This window comes from Juglans regia, chromosome 13 (assembly GCF_001411555.2).
Source record: "Juglans regia cultivar Chandler chromosome 13, Walnut 2.0, whole genome shotgun sequence".
NCBI classification, from domain to species: Eukaryota; Viridiplantae; Streptophyta; class Magnoliopsida; order Fagales; family Juglandaceae; genus Juglans; species Juglans regia.
Window position 1 is genome coordinate 10,564,961 of NC_049913.1, and position 19,923 is coordinate 10,584,883.

A 19,923-nucleotide genomic window follows, 5' to 3' on the forward strand; every position below is an offset into this window, starting at 1 on the left:
TTCTTAAAATAATACAATCATTTAAACAAATTAATATTTTAAAACTGTGTTATTTTTGGAACTCCAAAATATAAAAAGGTTTACTTGAAAATTAGTTTTTGTTCAATAACATTGCAAATACCTAATTTAAAATGATTTTGGTAAAATACTTAGAAGATTTTAGAATATTGGCTCAATTTAAAGATCATCGTCTAGATTTAAAATGATTTTTTAAAAAAATGTTATTCATCATCTTCACACTACACACCAATATGTTATTTTTTTTTCTTGATGTGTAAACACACATATATAATTCATGTTACTGTATAGTAAAGGAAATGATGAGCTGAATTTTTTTTTTCTGTAATTCATTATTTGATCTACTTTTTAAAGTAATTTCTTTGTTTAGAAAATGAAAAAGCATGTAAAATTAAACTGACCACACGTGTAGGACACGTTGTCCTTTTTTACTATATATATGTGTGTGCGCGCGCGGGCACCCCCAATTATTCGAAATTGACCTTAGTTATTTCCTTTTACATCAAGATTCTTTCTAATCTTTTGATCAAATATGGGGAAACTTTCTTTAGACTCCATTTGGATATAAAAAATATTTTATCTCATCTCATCTTATCATTGTAATTTTTTTAAATTTACACACAAAATATATTGAAAGGTGGCTCGAGCGAATGTTCATATTGTAGGGTCTGTGCCACTACAGTATAAATATGAATGTTTCATCATTCATTTCATACTTTTGAACCATTTAAGGCTGCGACTTTTGTAGTTGAAAAGTGAGGTCCTCTTCGTGATATTTTCAATAGTGTTTTGATACTTTGGAAGGAGGATTTTGTGATCAATCATTTGTACTCCATCTTTTTTTTTATAGTGAATTCATTGAGACTGACTCCGCCAATAAACGTAGACTCACATTGAGTTGAACTACTTAAATCTTGGTGTTCTTTGTGGGCTTTTTTTTTTCGCTTGTTTCCGTTATTATTTACTTCAACTTAGCTTTCGATAACCAGTCTATTCCCAATAAAATATAATAAACAATTCAAAATTTTTCAAATATCAAAATACAAAGAAGAAAACAAATTATCTTTATATATATATAGACACACACTTGCGAGTTTAACATGTTGCAAAATCAAGCTAGGTAAATGATCAAATTTAAAGAGAAATTAAACTCTTTACCCTCAAATTATCAGTTGTTTCATTTTCAACCCTAATAGATTAATTAAAATTTAAGATAGAGCAAAATAATTGGCATGATTCTAATGGTACAAATTGAGGACTTTAGGTTAATTATTCGTGATGCACATTAAGACTTATGATAGTTTCATTATAAGACAATTATTTATTTGTTGTCAGTTATTTCATACAAAAATTATTATTTTTTACTAAAATGAGTTTATTATCATCACAAATAGTCATTTTCATCGTAAATAACTTATCATAAATACTCATTTTCTGTAGTGTTTGGGGGAGTATATAGTGTTGAAAAAAAATAGTATTTTGTAAGAGAAAAATGTAATTTTTTCAAAATTTAAGCCCTAGTTTGGATCGATTGAGAAATGAGTCTCGTACGGTAAAGTTATCTTCAATCCAAACAGAATTACTTCCTTTTCATAGAAGTTTTCAAATGGGTTCACTAACGACAAAATGGGTGTTATGCTTTTTACTTTTCAGTCTGATTTTGCTTTTGCAGATGAAAGAGAAAACCCATCTCCATATGAAAGAGAGAGGCTCCCTGCGTGATTATAGTGCCGATTTCATTAAATAAAAATTTGATATAAAATCAAATTAAAGTTAAATAAAAATATTAATATTTTTTATTATTAACTCAAGATTTTATAAAAGTCTAATATAAATATTTTGAGTTAATAATATTTTTTATATTTATATTTTTATGTTAAAAATTGAGTTGATAATATTTTTTATATAATTTGATTTTATAAAAAAATTGCATATGTAATTTAAAAAATTGTTATTACTTATTTATAAATATATTTATAAATAAAATAAAATTATTATAAATACTATCCAATCATTTGTAGGACTCACATCTATCTCCTCTCAAATAACTTAAAACCATATCCTCTCACTTCCAATCCAAACACACAAAATTTTCAAAACCATCTCAACTCATAAATATTATTACTATTCACTAATTATCTCAATTTAACTCATCTCATCTGATATCTCAATCCAAACGGGCCTAAATAAAAATTATACTTGTGACGTTCTAAATATAAGCTTCGCAAAATATTGCTGACGTGGCTATATATGGCTGCCAATCAATATTTATTGTAGTTGATCAATACCTCCCAAATCAATATTGTTATTTGGATGTTACGCTTGGGTAATTACAAATAAATTTAAAATTTAAAATAACTAATTGATAATATGTTCGGTTTATGAAATAATTATTTTTAATAATGTAGCTATTCATGATAAATAACCTTTCCATAGTGCGGTTGGTATTTGTGATAATTAAGAGGGATAATTTCATAGGGAATAGCCATTCATCTAAATAGCACCTATTTGTTGTATATATTAAACAAGAATATATACAACCGTTGGAATATTTTTATGGTGGCCACCGAAAAAAAAAACCACATTAATATTCTCATTGCTTTTATAAACGTGTTAAATGAGTTTTGTTTTCCTTGTATTCACAAAATCCAAAACTCAATAATTCGGACTCAACTTTATCATATGATTACACCGTCCTTTCTTTGTATACAAATAATTACATATCTATGAGATACCTACATTGAATTTACTTCAATGATTTCATTCAATAATAATATTAGATACAATTTCAGAATATATAAATTCATGCATTTTCTTTATATAAAAAAAATTATCATTAAAAAATTGATTTTTACATGCAGAACTACTACATACATGCAAAATTTATGCTTGTATGTGCACACCTCTGACGTGGCAAAATGCCACATCATCATCTATATTAAAACAAAACAAAAAAGGATTGAAAAAGAAAGAGAACTCTGTCAGCTGCAGTTTTTCAATCAAAATAGATCCCGCCCTTTCGTGCGCCTGCGTCGTTTGCTACCCCTCAATGCCGAACCAGGTAAGATCCAAGATCAAAGCTTTTAATTTTGTTCATTTGATTTGTGCTTGAATTTGTCTCTCTAAGAGAGAGATGCGTTAGGAGGTTAGTTTTATGTGAAAAACTTTGAAAATGCAGTGGTGTTGCTGTTGATGTTGGTATTTGCGGACAAACTCTGAAAATATGGCATCTCTCTCTATGAAAAACCTGTAAGCAAAAATGGGCTGCTACCTCGTTAGAGAGATGCCGCACTTGGTGTTGCTATTGGTATTTGCGGCATGCAACTTGTAAGAAAAATCTGCATTAATTTGAAGTGAGGGTTATCAAGGAGAAAAGAGTTGAGAACTTTGAAGAGGGTGAGAAACAAACATGAAGCTGGCCTCAGGAAGTTTGTCCGCAACAAATCTATAAAACTTTGTATGTTGTCTTTGATTTTCGGTTTTGTGCTAAGGATATTGGCTTTCTTTTAAAGATTTGTAGAAATGGGTTTGTGTTTTCAACTGGGTTTGAAGATTAGAGACAAAATCAAATTATAAAACACAAGAACTCAATTTTTAAAGTCATAGAACTCAATTTAGAGTCATAAAAACGATACTGTTTATAAAGTCATAAACCAAAAACTTGTTTGCATTATCATTTTGGATATCACTTTTCTAGATTTGTTATTACAGAAGATCTCAATATTATATTTTGAATTATCTAGATGGAGAAAGAGAAAGAAGACACATCTCGCATAACATTACCTGTCGTAAATCCATCAACCCAAGTATTATAATATTATTTTAACAGTTATCATATATTTATTTTATGTGTAGTCAATGCCAAGTTGGGTTGATTAACATTATTGTGTGTTGTATTAGGACATATTGAGACTATATTATCCAGATTTTTCAAACTACATGCATGATTACTACAGTCCAGTGCCTCATGTGTGGGTACTATCTTTTGTGTCTCCTCCAAATGCCAACACATATCTATAGAACAACCAGGTGATGCGGATGGTAAAGTAGTACATGGGCACCAATTTTATGAACTTGAATTTTTGTTCTAATTATTTATTTTTAAAAAAATTGCAGCAATCGAATAATTCCGCTGCCTTGAGTAGTTATGTTGCCTTGTATAGTTCCACTATACCAATGATGGGATCTCCTCCAACTACCTACTCATTTCCATGGAGTAACCAGGTGATTTCGAGATGTGGTAACATTAAATAACATTTAATTATTTATGTGGGTATTGCTTTATTTTTTTTTGTATAATTGTAGCAACATCCATGGAACTCTACTTCCGTTGTCACGTCAAGTTCTATTACCAAGTCAAGTTCCGTTGCCTTGAATAGTTCCACTGCCTTGTATAGTTCCGTCATACCATTGATGGGATCTTCTCCAACTACTTACCCATTTCCATGTACTTAGTGTGACTTCGAGTTTTTAATCTTTTTTTCTTTTGGTAAATTGCAGCAATTTCCATGACTGTCTAGTTCCACTGCCATGCGTAGTTCGACTACCAATGTTGCCATGCCTAGTTCCGCTACCAGTGCTAGCTCTAGTGTAGCTAGTAGCTCGTGCTCCGCTTTACCAGCATTTATTCCTCTTACAAATGCCAACCCACATCCATGTGGCAATGAGGTGATGGGTTTATTTTCCACATGATTGTACTGTGTATGCACATTTTTCACAACAAATATTGATCCGTTATAATTGTTTTCTTTTAAATATCAAGAAAATAAGGCGCAACAAAGTCGCTCTGTTGATACAATTAGTGATGCATCCCTAGACTCGATAGAAATTGAAGCACAATCTACTACCTATTTGGGCAATACTATTGATACTAAGGAGGTTGGCAGTTCTGGGACACTAGCCATAGAGCCTACTTTAGGGTGTGATATCACTAAGGAGCCAAAGACAAGGATATGCTTTGAATCAGAAAATAAGTTGATTGCTTACTATAAACAGTATGGTAAACAATGTGGATTTGGGATAATGACACAGAGGAGTAAAAAGGATAAGGATGAGACTATCAAAGATGTCACTCTGGGATGTGCTCATGGTGGCAAGGCACGGAATTGGACGTCAAATGTCTCTAAGCCTTGGCCAACAAGCAAGACAGACTGCAAGACAAGGATGAATGTGTTGTTGAAGAATTGGAAGTTGTGTGTCACATCGGTATTTAACACACACAACCATGTGCTAAGTCTAAGAAAATTCAGTTTTTTCAGATGCAATAGAGAAGTTGGTGAGTCCGTTAATAAGGTTTTAGATACAAATGATGAGGCTGACATATGGATGAATAAGAGTTTCCAAGCTCTTGTAACTGATGCGGGTGGGTTTGATAACGTACCCTTTGGAAAAAAAGATTGTCGTAACTACATTGATAAGGCACATCACCTACGGTTGGGGAAAGATGGTACACAAGCGGTACTTGAGTATTTTCGAAGGATGCAATACAAGAATGATGGCTTTTACGGCATAATGGATTTGGATGATGATGATATGATGATGAATGTGTTTTGGGCAGACGCCCGTAGTAGAGAGGCATATAACTACTTTGGAGATGTGGTAACATTTGATACCACGTATCTAACAAATACATATGGAATGCCATTTGCACCTTTCGTGGGTGTAAATCACCATGGACAGTCAATCCTCTTGGGTGTAGGGCTTATTTCAAGTAAGGATAGAGAATGGTTTGTATGGTTATTTAAAACTTGGCTTGATTGCATAGATGGAAAGGTGCCGACTACTATTATTACAGATCAAGATCGTGCAATGAAAAATATTATCGTCATTGTGTTCCCTAACACGAGCCATAGATATTGTTTGTGGCACATACTGCGCAAGGTCCCTCAAAAGCTTGTTGGCCATTGTCAATACAAATGTGGCCTGAAAAGTAAGTTGTTATCCTGTGTTTATGATTCCCTTACTATCGAGGAGTTTGAGTTGGGTTGGAACGTCCTTATTACAACGTACAACTTGCAAGAAAATGGTTGGTTGCAAAGCTTATATGCAGAGTGAGAGTTTTGGGTGCCGATATATTTGAATAATTCGTTTTGGGCCGAAATGAGTACAACTCAACGTAGTGAGAGCATGAACGCTTTCTTCGACGACTATGTGCATGCTAAGACAAACCTAAAAGAGTTTGTTGATCAGTTCAACAGTGCATTGAAGAAAAAAATTGAGAATGAAAATCAAGCTGACTTTCATTCATTTAACTTTTCCATTCATTGCATATCACACTTGGCACTTGAGAATAAGTTTCAAGAGGTGTACACAAATGCCAAATTCAGGGATGTTCAACAAGAGATAATGTGAATGATTTATTGTCATTGTCACTATCACACTTACCATGTCAATGATGAAATTAAAACTGAATATTTCATCAAAGAGGTTGTTTATACTGTTTACTTTAATGAGGCCGAGTTGGAAGCAAAGTGTGTATGCGGGTTGTTTGAGATGCGAGGGATACTGTGTAGACATATCCTCTTCATATTTTTAGCTAGAAAGGTCTGTGGGTTGCCTGAAAAGTACATGTTGGACCAGTGGAGAAATGACATAAAACGTAGGAATACTATTATTCCCGAGCAGTTATGATGAGAAGGATCAGAGGCCTGAAACGTTTAGATATAAATGTCTATTGAAATCTTGTTATGAGGTAATAACAAATGCAGCGTCATGTGATGGGTATACTGAGGATATGGTCTCGAAGTTGTATACGATAAATGAGGTATATCGCACCTTGAATCCGAGTAGCGTAGTTTCAAATGTTGGATTAAGTACTGTTAATGCAACCACAGAAGGAAGTTCTAAGAAAGTACTAAGTCCTCATGTTGTCAGAGGTAAGAGAAGACCCCTGTCTAAGAGGATGATGTCGATGAATGAGGAAAAGATGAAGAAAATAAAAACTAAGGTTGCTAAAAACTACAATGACAAGAGAAAAAGTAAATTGGTGAGCGCTGGAATGCAAGTTATGTTAATAGTTACCTGATAATAGATATATAATACCAAAAAATATACTATATTTTTGCTTATATAGTACTTGATAATATATTTATTTTTGCTTATTTTTTGGATTGTAAGCAGCGGCGTAGATTGGACACCAAACTATTGAAAAGTAGTGGGAACCAAATCAACCCATCGATGATGGGTACATAAGAAACTGTACAAATCTCCGTGATGGCCAACCAAGAAAATGTACAACAACCAGTAGCAGAAGATAGTGTACAAATCCCAGTGATGGAAACACAAGAAAGTGTATAATTATCATATTTTCATATTTAACGTATTTGTATGTTGTTATGTGTGTCTTACTTTCTCTACTATTACATGCACAGATGCAACTGAAAATGGATTGAACGCAACCTTCGATGGCAAATGGAACACAACCGGCAAGTAGTTTGAATGCCACTAGTGGAGTATGTTGTTACTTGACGATGGTTTAATGTTGTGTATTGGTGGTAACTTAAGAAGTTGTGTTGGTGGTGTGGTGAGATGTTGTGTAGCAATGGATATTTGCAAAAATCATGTGTTTTGTTGATTTAAGATGTTGTGTGTTGGTAGAGCGTAGTTTCAAGTGTTTTGGTAATGATTTTAGTTGTTGTGTGTTGGTGATTTTGAGTTGTGTGTTGGTGATTTTAAGTTATGTGTTGGTTGTAATTACTTTGCTGACTTACTCATGAATGTGTTTTGTCATTACTGCTATTCAAACATGTAATTTAAGTATTTTCTTGTATCAGGTACAAGAAAACCATGTTTTGGATGTCATGGAGGCATAGCACTAGTGATGAGAATATTTACTTATATAAAGATTGTTATTGTTTATGTATTAAAATGCCTGAAACTTGTAGTTTATGAGGAACTTCATGTATGGAACAAATATGTATTTGAACCGTCATTATGTATTCAAGTATAAGTTTTATGTAAATTTGATTGAAGCTGGTTAGTATAATTTCAATTAGGATTCTATATATCCATAGTTGCAATGGATCCACAACAGATACTGCTTGCCATGTCAAGAGAAAAAAAATTTTAAACATACCAATTATTTACTTATGAATCAACATATCCAATCCATGTAAGCTGGGTTTTTGACATATTCATTTAAAAAAAAATTACACCTTTCGTAAGCAGAAGTGACACTTCAAAGCTAAATACAATCTCAAATATACAACAATTCCCGATGATGAGTTTGAAAATCACTAAAACTAGATAAAGTCTTAAGTACATGTCTTAAATACATATGCGATTCTTTACTCAAGTTACAAATGCTAAGAACACCAGTTCTTCATCGTTACAAAAGTTCCTATGTATTTGCTCATCAAATACAATGAAATACATATGACAAACAACCAACACACACGAAGTAATGTGCGTGCATGCCTTATATCAGCTAATTGCTTCCGAAGTTGGGCTTCATCGTTGTGGAGTGCGAACTCCCTTTTTCTAATCTCTTATTCTCTGTTTTTAAGCACTTCCTCTTTCCTGAATAATTATGTTTCTCTAGTTACAAGGGCTTTCTCTCTGACATCATTATTATTTGTCCACTTGAAATATTTGCAATATGGTATTCCCTAATTATACACAAATCAGAAAGTATATTTGATGTTATAAATTGGTGATGAAAGAATTGATGATGATGACATTATACACTAAAATTTTAGTTTTCTGAATGAATATATATATATATATATAGTCTCATTCTTATAACAAGTAATATAATAATAAAAAAAATCAATGGACATTTTAACTGAAGATTCCGTTTTGGGTTTCAAGTCTACTTCAATATATATATAGTAAGCTACAAATGAAAATTCTGCTTCAAATGCAGATTCTAGTTAACAACATAAAACTCCAGCATAGTTGCCCTTTTTCTGTTGTTATTGTCAGTGATACAATAAGAGCACTATATTTCTAGCGTATACATCAATATTAATAAAAAATAAACATAAACTGAACATCAAAAGTAATAAAATGACATTAAGGTTTCGGATTTATGCATTATATTGTGATCACCAACGGAGGAAAAATAGAGCTAAATTCAGCAGGCAAGATAAAGAGATTTAATGTAAGAAAAATATGGCCAAGCTCAACCATTACTTAAAACTTCTCTTACTATATGAATTACTTCATCAATATTATCAAGCCTGACAACAATACTGAAGTCAATTTACTCATCCAAATAATTTGAACTCATTGTTATGACCTTCCAGACACTCACTACTGCATTCCCCTTTACAAGTAATGCACACAAAAGATACATCAACATCACCCATTACAATCAAGTTCATAACAATAGTGTACAAAATTTGAACTCATCCACAATATTTACTTCATTAAAAAGTTGCCTGAAAATCTACAAAGTTACCAAAATAAACAGAAACATACATTATGTCCTGGATACCAAACTAATTTTAACTAACTGCATTCCCCTTTACAAGCAATGCACACAAAAGATACATTATGCCCTTCCTTTATCACATTTTTGTTACCATGGCATATAACGTTATCCAATAAACATGAGAAGAAATTAGTTATCAACTGCCATAAACAAACAATGCCAAAAGAAGTCTGCTCGAGGTCGACCAACATAATTTTTTTCTAACATCTGTAATAACTGTAGTGACTAGACGACAATAAAATATAGGAATTACTCCATCAATATTATCCACAAAATTTACTCATCCAAAAAAATTGAACTCATATAATCTGGTTCATAACACTCATCCAAAAAATTTGAACTCATAAAATCGGGTTCATAACAATCAATGCAAAAATTTGAACTCATCCATAATAATTTGCTGAAAATCCACAAATTTATCAAAATTAACAAATATAAATAACTGAAAAATAATAATTGACTTCGATTGGAGTCGTTACTTAGGGTCAGGGTTCGGGTGCGAGGGATGATGCGAGGGCCGAAGTCGCAGTCAGGGGATGATGCGAGGGCCAAAGTACTTTTAGGGTCGAAGTCTCACTAAGTATGTGGCTGGGAGAGACGCTGAGCTGGTGGAGAGAAATGGGTTGGGATGCTAGGGATGAAATCGCACAGAGAGACTCGGGAGAGACGTCGATCGTAGAGAAAGCAAATGAAAAACGCACCTTTTTGGTAGACAGTTTTGAAGAAGCCGAACGCACATCTCAGAAGCATCTAAACGCACTATTTTACTTATTAAAAAATGGTGCGTTTCCCACCACGTTAGATGTCGTCCACAAACAGGCCCGAGCTGTGCCTGCATCTAGAATTTTTCTTTTACGTGGGCTTCAAATTTTTCGTACTTTTTTAAAAAAATATGTAAAATTTGTATAGCTTAAAACTGTATAAATAATTTTATTTTTAAATATAATTTGCCACATGTATCATTTTTAAATAAATTATAATTTATAAAATCATTTAAAATATTAGTAAATATAATTAATGACAACAAAACTTGGTATGAAAAGTTGGTTCTTTTCAAAATTTGCAGGTTCCACCGTCCATAATGGGATCTCTAAAACAAATAACTAATGTTGAGTGTGTAAGAATTAATATAGCATTAATGCATTTTGTTATGACTGACGGACGGACGATAAAATAGGAAGCCCGAACAGAGACAACCGTTGCTGAAAGAAAACGGCACTGACTGACTGACTGATCTGGTCCGGTCCGGTTCGCTCCACAAACTTTGGCGGCTCATTCTCTCACTTGATTTTGTTACCGCCGTCCACTTTCATTTTTTTTTTTACCCTCCAAAAGAGGTAAAAACAAACGATAAGGTTTTTCAAAAAAAAAAAAAAATGAGGAAAATTCAACCCCGGCGGCGGAACTTAGCATAAAACCTTTTTTCTTTCTAAAATTAACGAAGGGTAGTTCAGTGTTCACACTCGACTCGACGATCTGTTTATTTCTTTTTTATTTTTGGGACTTTCTTTGTAAGTACTTGAAAATACTTGAAATTGGAAGCAGAGCATAGCCTAGGAAGGGGGGAGAGAGAGAGAGAGAGAGAGAGGTGCCATGCGGTACTTTATATTTGGTCCTGCAGGTTTTGGAGCATCGTGTCGGGTAGAGGTTTGATTTTTTGAGAATAAAATTATTTTGTTTCCTTAGCGAGGGTGAAGGCACAGAGAGTCGTTAAGATCTCCGAGTGCGGGCGTATAAATAAATATATGTACACTGCTTTTTGTGAACAGGCATACCAGCCTTTGTATTCACAGAACCGAGAAAACTTTGGCGTAGCGGATCACAAAATCCTTTAGGATTTGTAATGGGTAGGTGCTTCCACCCCCCCTTCCTTCCTCTGTTTCTCGTGCCCGGTTCTTGGATTTGTGTCTCCTGTTCTGGGTGTTCCTTCATTATCTTCTGTTTGTTTCTCTGTGGTTGTTAATCCTGGTTTGCTTTTGGCCGGTTTGCGCTTGTCCCCAAGTAATAAGTAGGAAATACAGGGATCATGTCTGTATTTTAAAGGTTTTGTTTTATGGTTTTGAGAAGGGTTGTGGGATGAATGCCTTCGTGCTTGTCCTTGCGTTTTATTTTCGGTTGGTATTTGGGAAACTTTGGCTGTTCACTGAAGTTAATTTGTTGTTTCGGGAAGGATTTGTTCTGGCTCCCTTTTTTTTTTTTTTTTTTTTCCTCGGAATTTGTGTTCTTTTGGGGTGTTGGATTTTTTTACTCGTTTGCTCTGCAATCTAAACTAAGATCTGGCGGGTAGAATCCGTGCTCCACACACCCCGCACTTTGCTCTCTCTCTCTCTATTGCGACTCAATAGCTTGGTGGGTAATGGGTTTTTCCCCACCTCACATTAGCCTCTTGGCGTACCAACAGACGCAACATTCACACGCCGCCGCCAAATTTTCGGTGGAGGTGGCTTTTCTTAATTGGCTTTCTTTGTGTTCTGGGTAATTCTAGAATTTGTTGAGCTCTTCGTGATTGGTTAGTTCTCCATTAAAGCCCCCACCGCATCTCTGCCTTCTCTCCCCCCTCCCCTCTCTCTCTCTTTTCTTCAGTGAGATTCTCAAGCACTCGAGAGGATTTTGGTTTATGGCCTTTTCTTTTCCTTTTACTCTTTACAAAATCCAGTATCTTGTTTTGATTGGCTGTTGTGGCTCTCCATAGATTCCCTTTCTTCTCTGACTGGTTAAAATTTAAATCTTATTCCCACAGCTTATATTTCGGAGGTCAACACGAGCTTTTCACATGACATGGATGATGAATACGAGAAACTCCGTCGGAGAATGAATCCACCCAGGTATCTAATCTTCTTATCTTCCTCAAAGTCTCTGAAAGTGGCCTTTATATTTGCCCCAACCCGTTCTGAGATTTTTACTTTTTCGTGCCCACTTACCTTTTTTCACAATCTTTTTCCCCTCTCTCAGGGTTGTAATTGATAATGAGGCCTGCAAGAATGCAACCGTCATAAGGGTATAACTTTAGTTACCTTCTCTTTGTTGGGGTGTATTGGACTCTTTTTTCTCTTTAAGAATCATTTGTTACTTATTCCGTTGTATGATGCAGGTTGACAGCGCAAACAAACACGGAATACTTCTCGAAGTAGTACAAGTCCTTATTGACCTTAACCTTATCATAACTAAAGCTTACATATCTTCTGATGGTGGATGGTTTATGGATGGTAAGATTCTTTTAGGGTTTTTGTAAGTTGTTCTCTGATATCCCCCATGTGTCTTTGGAATTCAAAAACTGATTTGATGAACTTTTTTTTCCCCTTCAATCAGTCTTTAATGTCACCGATCAAGACGGAAATAAGGTTACAGATGAAGGAATTTTGGACTATATTCGAAAGGTGAGTCTCGTTGGACCTTTATATGTGTTTCTCTAATCTTCTGCAAATACCCAGCTGATTATTTGTGTCCATCTTCAGTCTCTTGGTCCAGATTCATGCTTTACATCCTGTATGAGATCTGTTGGGGTTAAACCATCAATGGACCACACTGCAATTGAGCTAACTGGAAGTGACAGACCGGGACTACTTTCTGAAGTGTCTGCTGTGCTCACGCATCTTAAATGCAATGTAGTGAGCGCAGAGGTCTGGACACACAACACCCGGGCTGCAGCCGTGATGCACATGACTGATGAGGAAACAGGGTGTGCAATTACAAATCCAGAGAGACTATCTAGGATCAAGGAACTTCTCTTTAATGTACTTAAGGGCAGCAACAAATTCAGTGGAGCTAAGACTGTGGTTTCCCATGGGATTACACATACTGAGAGAAGGCTTCATCAGATGATGTTTGCCGATAGGGATTATGAACGAGCTGACGATGATGCCTTAGATGATAAGAAGAGACCTAATGTGAATGTTGTCAATTGGTATGATAAAGACTACTCTGTGGTCACAATCCGGAGCAAAGATAGGCCGAAGCTTCTCTTTGATACAGTTTGCACATTGACGGACATGCAATATGTGGTTTTTCATGCAAATATTGATGCCGAGGGGCCAGAAGCTTATCAGGTAATGCCAGTTCCCTCTTTGGCTTAAGTAGCCTTGTGACATTGTTGATGGGGTAGTTTTATTGGTTTCGTTATGGTTGTAGCGTTCTGACTAAATTTTGTGTGAATGTATTGCAGGAATACTATATTCGGCATATAGATGGATCCCCTGTGAAATCTGATGCTGAGAGAGAAAGAGTGATACAATGTCTTGAAGCTGCCATCGAGAGAAGAATATCTGAGGTGAGTTTTCTATGATATGATTGGGGATCTGTTTGCTTGGCTGATTGTGATATATTGTATGTATCTTGTCTATCAATGGCTCATTCTGTTGCAAGCATGGTTTTATAATCCATATCTAAGGACTAAACATTCAGTAGAACACGTTGATAATAACACTTGGAAGACTTCTGTTGTTGCACCATTCCTTCGATAATTGAGAGGTTCCTTCCATTATTTAAGACGCTTGACTTGTTTCTTCCTCATTCAGGGCTTGAAGCTAGAACTCTGCACTACAGACAGAGTCGGGCTGCTATCTGATGTCACTCGCATCTTCCGTGAAAATAGCCTCACCGTCACAAGAGCAGAAGTTACAACTAAAGCGGGCAAAGCTGTTAATACATTCTATGTTCGTGATGCATCAGGGTATCCTGTCGATTCTAAGACCATAGATTCCATCCGGCAAGCGATTGGCCAGACTGTACTTAAAGTGAAAAGCCCCGAAGACTTGAAACCTGTCTCCCAGGAGTCTACAACTAGGTTCCTCTTTGGTGGTCTCTTCAAGTCTAAATCCTTTGTTAACTTTGGCTTGGTTAGGTCCTATTCTTGAGAAACTCAAACTGATCAGACGTCTCTCCCCTCAGCCGCATACTGCATTACAAATCTCAAACCATTTTCAGTGGACATGTGACTTAATTTAGGTGCGCGCGCGCGCGCACACACACATATATATATATATATATCTCAAAAGAGGTAAGGGAAGCATAGTGAGAGTCATGTAATTGTAGGTACCACCCATTTGTCCTGCTTTAACCTCTATATGTTACAACGAATCTAACCCCACGTTGGATTTTTGAAATCAGAGAAAGAAAGTCTTTCGTGCAATGCGATGGAACTATCAGTTTTAACCTAACGTACATAATTTTTCTCTGCCTTGCTGTTGATATTCTTGTCTGTTATTATTTTATAGATAGGCTAAAGTGTAATGTTTTTGAGTCTAGTTTTGGATTTTTGTCACCAATTTTAAATTTCTTAGGATAGATGCGCTGAGTTGTTATTGGAAAACCTCGTTGCAAGAATCTGCAGTGAAAGAAGCAGACAAAGTTGTTGAATTTGTAGATCAAACTACCGACCTTGACCCCCCATTTTATTCCAATCCGTCACCCATTGGACGGGTAATTGGAGTGGCGGCTCATCTTTCCATAGCCTATCTATAAAATTCAAATCCATTCTACCTAAAATTCAATATGCGGGGATCCTGGACATCGCTCTCTGATAAAGGCAGCCACTACATATCCGAGCCTGCTTTGTGAGGCAATAATTTGGTTTGTTTCACACCTTGACAAGTCCCATCATAGACGCTTTTCTCTTGTGGAAGAGTTCAACCTACAGCTGGGCTGGGGGCCGGGCGTCTCGCTGACCCCTCTACCTCTTCACAGCCCTCCATCACGAACGTGAATCTCCCTTGTTTTCAACATTTCGTCGCTAGCTTACATGTCCCTTTCATGTAAAATACTACAGATTAGGATGAAGTTTTCAAACCAGTTTGGATAGTAACACTTCAGTCTTCACCCATCCTTCTTTCCCTGCAGATCTTTCTGGTCTATTCCAAATCAATTTGAACTTTCTTTTTGACCAACCGTTGAGAGGTGGGGGAGGGAGTGGTGTGAAAGCTCAAAAGAATGACAAATACGGTCTTCTTTTCTGAATTTTGTAGCCCTCACACCTTATAATTGGCGCAATCACGAGGGGTGCCTCCACGCGGCTTCTCTTGCTGTGCTCATCCAGGAGCTGCCACCTCATTAGTAAATCCAGATGGATAAGTATATACAGTAATACATACACAAATTGATGATCAATACGTGCAGGTTGGAAAAGTAATCTGCAATATCCTGATTGGTTCTAGTTTTCTCAAAGGAAGTCCTTATTTAAAATTTGAACTTGTGATTTGTAATCAACATGATGATAGTATTGATGATCGAGTACACCTGACTAAAATCAGCACAAAAAGCTTCCCATAAAGGAGCTTTGTGATTTGTAATCAGCCACTTGAAAGATCTAATTTCTACACCAGAGCACGTGCACCCTCCTGTGGAATGTTCGGAGCTAGCTGTTTGTGGGTAGAATTTCTCGAAAACTTTTACTAGCTGAAGTACTCTACATGTAGATGGCACTTGGTTTCACTGCACTTCTCTTCCAAATCAATTATTCAGAATTACCCAGTAATGTTTCTTGATAAGATCAGCCAAAAGCTAGCTAGGCTAAGCATTCTAATCATCATGCATGCATGCATCTTCCAAGGCAAAATAATTAGAAAAATACACAGACGTGCACAGAGGTGATGCATCAATATAATTATTTGTTTTTGTGTTCTGCCACGACTAGTCAGCAGTATCTTTTTATTTTTTATTTATATATATATATTTTTTTTTCCTCTTGTATATTTTAAGTACTGGTCAGCAGTCAATGTTGCTAACATGTCAAGCATCGGGGGGTGTAATTCTAAAGAATATAGTACTAAAAGGTTTACTGGATCAGCTTGGTTGGAATGACATGATTCACAGCCTCATGAGAAAGAATAGAATCAAGTTTTATTAGTGCCTCGTTCTAAATTATAAAACAATTAATGTGCATGATTCTCATGTCAAGTCTGGAAAAAAGGATTAAATAAATTCCGAGTCACCGGCCTCCCCACTTTCCAAAAGTAACTTTGAACAAGAATAATGCAGAGTAATTAAAGTGTCATGTGCTTGATGATCTGGGCTATGGAGTTTGCTGTCACTGAAAACTTCTGGCTTTTTTTCATGTGTGCATTGATTCTTGTTTCACATGGAGGCCGAGGATTGGAAATTGGAAGTTTTTTTTTTTTAAAGGGAACCGCAAATCAACGGGCAACCTCTCTGGCCTCCCCTCACATGAATGGCTTTTGCAAGCTGAGTCAAATCCTTTATTATTTTTATCTACTCATCATGTCGGTAAGATAAAATAATTTAATCTATGTCTACATATGACGTGCCTTTCCCCCACTGGTCATATATGGGTCATTATCATCAGATCGATGATTCCACAATGATCACTTGGAAACTTACTGAATACAGCTACTGAATTGCATTATAGTTAGAGACCTTCATATTTTATGCCTGAGCTCTCTCTCTCTCTCTCTCTAGGCTACTAGTAAGAAAATACATAAGGAGGTCCAAAGAACATTAAGATCAAGAGCTAGGAACCCCCAATGGAGGAGTCCAGTACTGCTGAGTTTCCTGGCTTCCAAACATTTCATAAGGATGACTTCGTATTTGGAAGATCTTTAAGCCGTTTGCAAAGGCGAGCTCCCTCCCCTCTTCAGCTTAAACCTAAAGTCCCTTCGGCATGCAATGGTGCAGCAGCGAAATCATTTGTGGGCACTTCAAATTCCTCTTCATCAACATCATCATCTTCATTGAACTCGTTCTATTACAGTAATAAAGATCCCATACCTCTACTTTCGCCTCTGGTGTTGCCTTCTTTGCTTGAATCTGCGTATGTTCAAGAGGGAAATACAACCAAATCCCATTGAATATATATTCATGAGCAGGTCTATGTATTCTGTAATCTATGGCGGCATATGTTTGATCTTAAAAATGTCCTGTAAAAATTTGGCCAATGGTTAATTTCTTGTATATTTTTAGCAGAGTTGCGGTAAGGCCTTGTAATAAATTCTGAAATTATAGGGTCCATATCATGTTCATCTTTGAAGGTAAGTCCTGATACGATTTTCTCCTCTTTTCTCCAATTTTCTACTTGCCTTTGTGTTTTATCAAAAAAAAAATACTTGCCTTTGTGAGGTAACAACTATGTACGGATTTATTAGTACCACTACTATTCAAGGCCTAGCTGCAATTATTAACTCTCTAATTAGCAAATTGCTTTCTGGGGTTGTCAAAAAAGTTGCTCAAAGTCTCCTAATTGCTCAATTATTAACTTTTTTAATAAAAAGTTGATACCGGTTTTTATTAAAAAAATAAAGATCCGGGTATCGGATTGGTCTGGGTTTTCAAACCTAAGTTTCGACTCGAGTTTGATCTGGGCTGAAACCTGGAACCGGAACCCGGTTTTTCGAATTCCGGATTGGGCTAAGAAAAAACCCGACCCGGATGAACAGTATTATCTAGGAGGAAGAAATTAAAGAGCTTATTTTAAGGGACTTGCCAGGTACAAGCAGTTTGGCGTATCAAATTGCATACTAACATTCACATAACTTTTTTATTATAAAAAAAGTAAAAGAATGTCTTACATTTAATATTGATGTGCGTTTTGGTATGCGAAATCGCTTGCAAGAAGATTTTTCCTTTAATATAAAACTAGTTTATAATATTATTGCTAGTTGCTGCTCTCTGAGTGCCATGTAGAATCAAGTGCCACATTAATTTGTTTAAGGTGCTATTTGGATAGTGAGTTGAGTTGAGATGAAAGTTGAATAAATTATTATTATAATATTATTTTCTAGTATTATTATTGTTTTGAAATTTGAAAATGTTGAATTGTTTATTATATTTTGTATGAGAATTTTAAAAAATTGTAATAATTAAATGAGATGTGTTGAAATCACTCTTGTATCCAAATCGGGCCTAAATCTAATGGTGATAGGCCTTAATAGTCTCGTTAATATATAATTAATTCGTAAGGTATTCAGGATATTAATGCACAAACCATGAGTACATCATGAGAAGTTTTTAGACAATGTGGAGATTGGAGTGATGAGACAATATATCAAAAGAATTAACCAACAATTAATGTAGACAATCAAGCAATAGGGCTCACACCTGCAAGTTTGATATTAGACCATTGGCCAAGATAAAATTCACAAATTTGAGTACTTCATCTTCGATTTGCACATGAGATCCACGCGCAGTTGTGTCGGAATTCAATTTTTGAATGGTTTCTAAATTTTTTAAGCCCTACCTATATAAACATCTTTATACACAAATTTTTTTATGATGGGAACATTACTTCATAAATCCTTATTTGCTTTAATATAGAAAAAACAAGATTGTTTGCTTTTAGCCACTTTTTTCCTCTTCTTATGTGTGTGTGTATATATATGGACATAGTATTATCCTTTGTTCCTATATTTGAAGAAGATTGTGTTTAAGTTCATTAGTTCGTTGGAAGTTCCGATGAATTAGAAGATTTTGTTTATGAAGTTGCATGTTAAAGTTCTAAAACTATTATGATGCAAAGATCAAGTAGGTTATTTGTGATTATTACAATTTGGGTTTAAATAGTCAAGGAAAAGGCAAAATTTTAATTATTACCTAAAATATAAAATACAGAATAAAATAAATATTCTGCTAAGATCTCACCAAAATTTGGAAAATTGTTTTTCCTAAAAATAAACATTATCATAAAAAAAAAAAAACTTAAAATAACGATTTGGAAGGAAAAATGGCTGACTTTGAGGTCGAAACTAAGACCACCAAGCATAGTTGGTGATCAAGTCGTACACGCTGAAAAGAACTTTTCAAATTGAGGTTATATATATATGATTCTGATATCAGTAACCAAAATTATGGCCAAAATATTGATGCTTACGCAACATTACTAGTTTTTTTCTCACCCAACTATAGAATGTTGACATTTCCTCACCGAATTGATGAATCTTCATATTTTCATGTCAGATTTGTGTTGATATGTATTCTTGAGATAGTCCAATGCTATTAACGTTAAATCTTTTATCCCTGTATCATCAGACTCGGATCCGCTGCATCACTATGTGTATTTCAAATCTAGCCTAAGAGATTTCTCAAATACATATAGATCCTTATGGTAAATTTATTAAGGAGATTATAATTAAAAAGTACTGTTTAACTCAAGACACTAAAAAACAGTTCGATTCAAGTCTATCAGAAACTGGATCAATCTTAGACTGATTTATGCTGATTTCAACATGATCAAATTTTTAATTATTTTTTAAACTGTGTTTCATAAATGAACTTTTTTTTTTTTTTTAATTTCTTATCCGAGAATATGATAAAATTGAATACGTATTAGCTTCTTTTATTATTGTATTTAATAAGGATCGTAAAAAAAAAAGAAAAGGATAACATAATATTATTTACTTTCTTTACTTGAATTGAAAGTATTAGAAGATGAATGCGTAATCAAACTTCTAATTATGCAAAAATCATTACTATTTTCGTATGCTTATAACTTAACAATATTTATCTTATTTGAATATGAAAATGTTCGA

General features: G+C 34.9%; 2 protein-coding genes across 3 annotated transcripts; both read left to right on the plus strand.

Moving 5' to 3' along the window:
• Positions 1–10,931: 10,931 nt before the first annotated feature.
• Positions 10,932–14,606, plus strand: LOC109014398 (ACT domain-containing protein ACR4-like). Of its 2 annotated transcripts, none has more exons than XM_018996860.2 (8): positions 10,932–11,298; positions 12,192–12,276; positions 12,404–12,449; positions 12,543–12,657; positions 12,761–12,828; positions 12,907–13,497; positions 13,614–13,718; positions 13,966–14,606. In XM_018996860.2, the coding sequence occupies exons 1-8, from the start codon at positions 11,295–11,297 to the stop codon at positions 14,302–14,304; spliced, it is 1,353 nt and encodes a 450-aa protein (XP_018852405.1). In that variant the 5' UTR covers positions 10,932–11,294; the 3' UTR covers positions 14,305–14,606. The 2 variants fall into 2 exon arrangements, with proteins under 2 accessions (XP_018852405.1, XP_035540790.1); XM_035684897.1 differs by lacking the exon at positions 10,932–11,298 and adding an exon at positions 11,942–11,960.
• A 2,262-nt stretch (positions 14,607–16,868) lies between these two features.
• LOC109014412 lies at positions 16,869–17,367 on the plus strand. Its single transcript, XM_018996878.2, has one exon. The coding sequence runs from the start codon at positions 16,927–16,929 to the stop codon at positions 17,248–17,250; it is 324 nt and encodes a 107-aa protein (XP_018852423.1). The 5' UTR covers positions 16,869–16,926; the 3' UTR covers positions 17,251–17,367.
• The last annotated feature ends 2,556 nt before the right edge of the window (positions 17,368–19,923 follow it).

Coding starts and splice junctions, on each gene's coding strand:
- LOC109014398 (XM_018996860.2), top strand. Junction 12,277..12,403: donor CGGAGAATGAATCCACCCAG/GTATCTAATCTT, acceptor CCCCTCTCTCAG/GGTTGTAATTGATAATGAGG. Junction 12,658..12,760: donor TGGTGGATGGTTTATGGATG/GTAAGATTCTTT, acceptor CCCTTCAATCAG/TCTTTAATGTCACCGATCAA.
- LOC109014412 (XM_018996878.2), top strand. CDS start 16,927: ATGGAGGAGTCCAGTACTGCTGAGTTTCCTGGCTTCCAAACATTTCAT.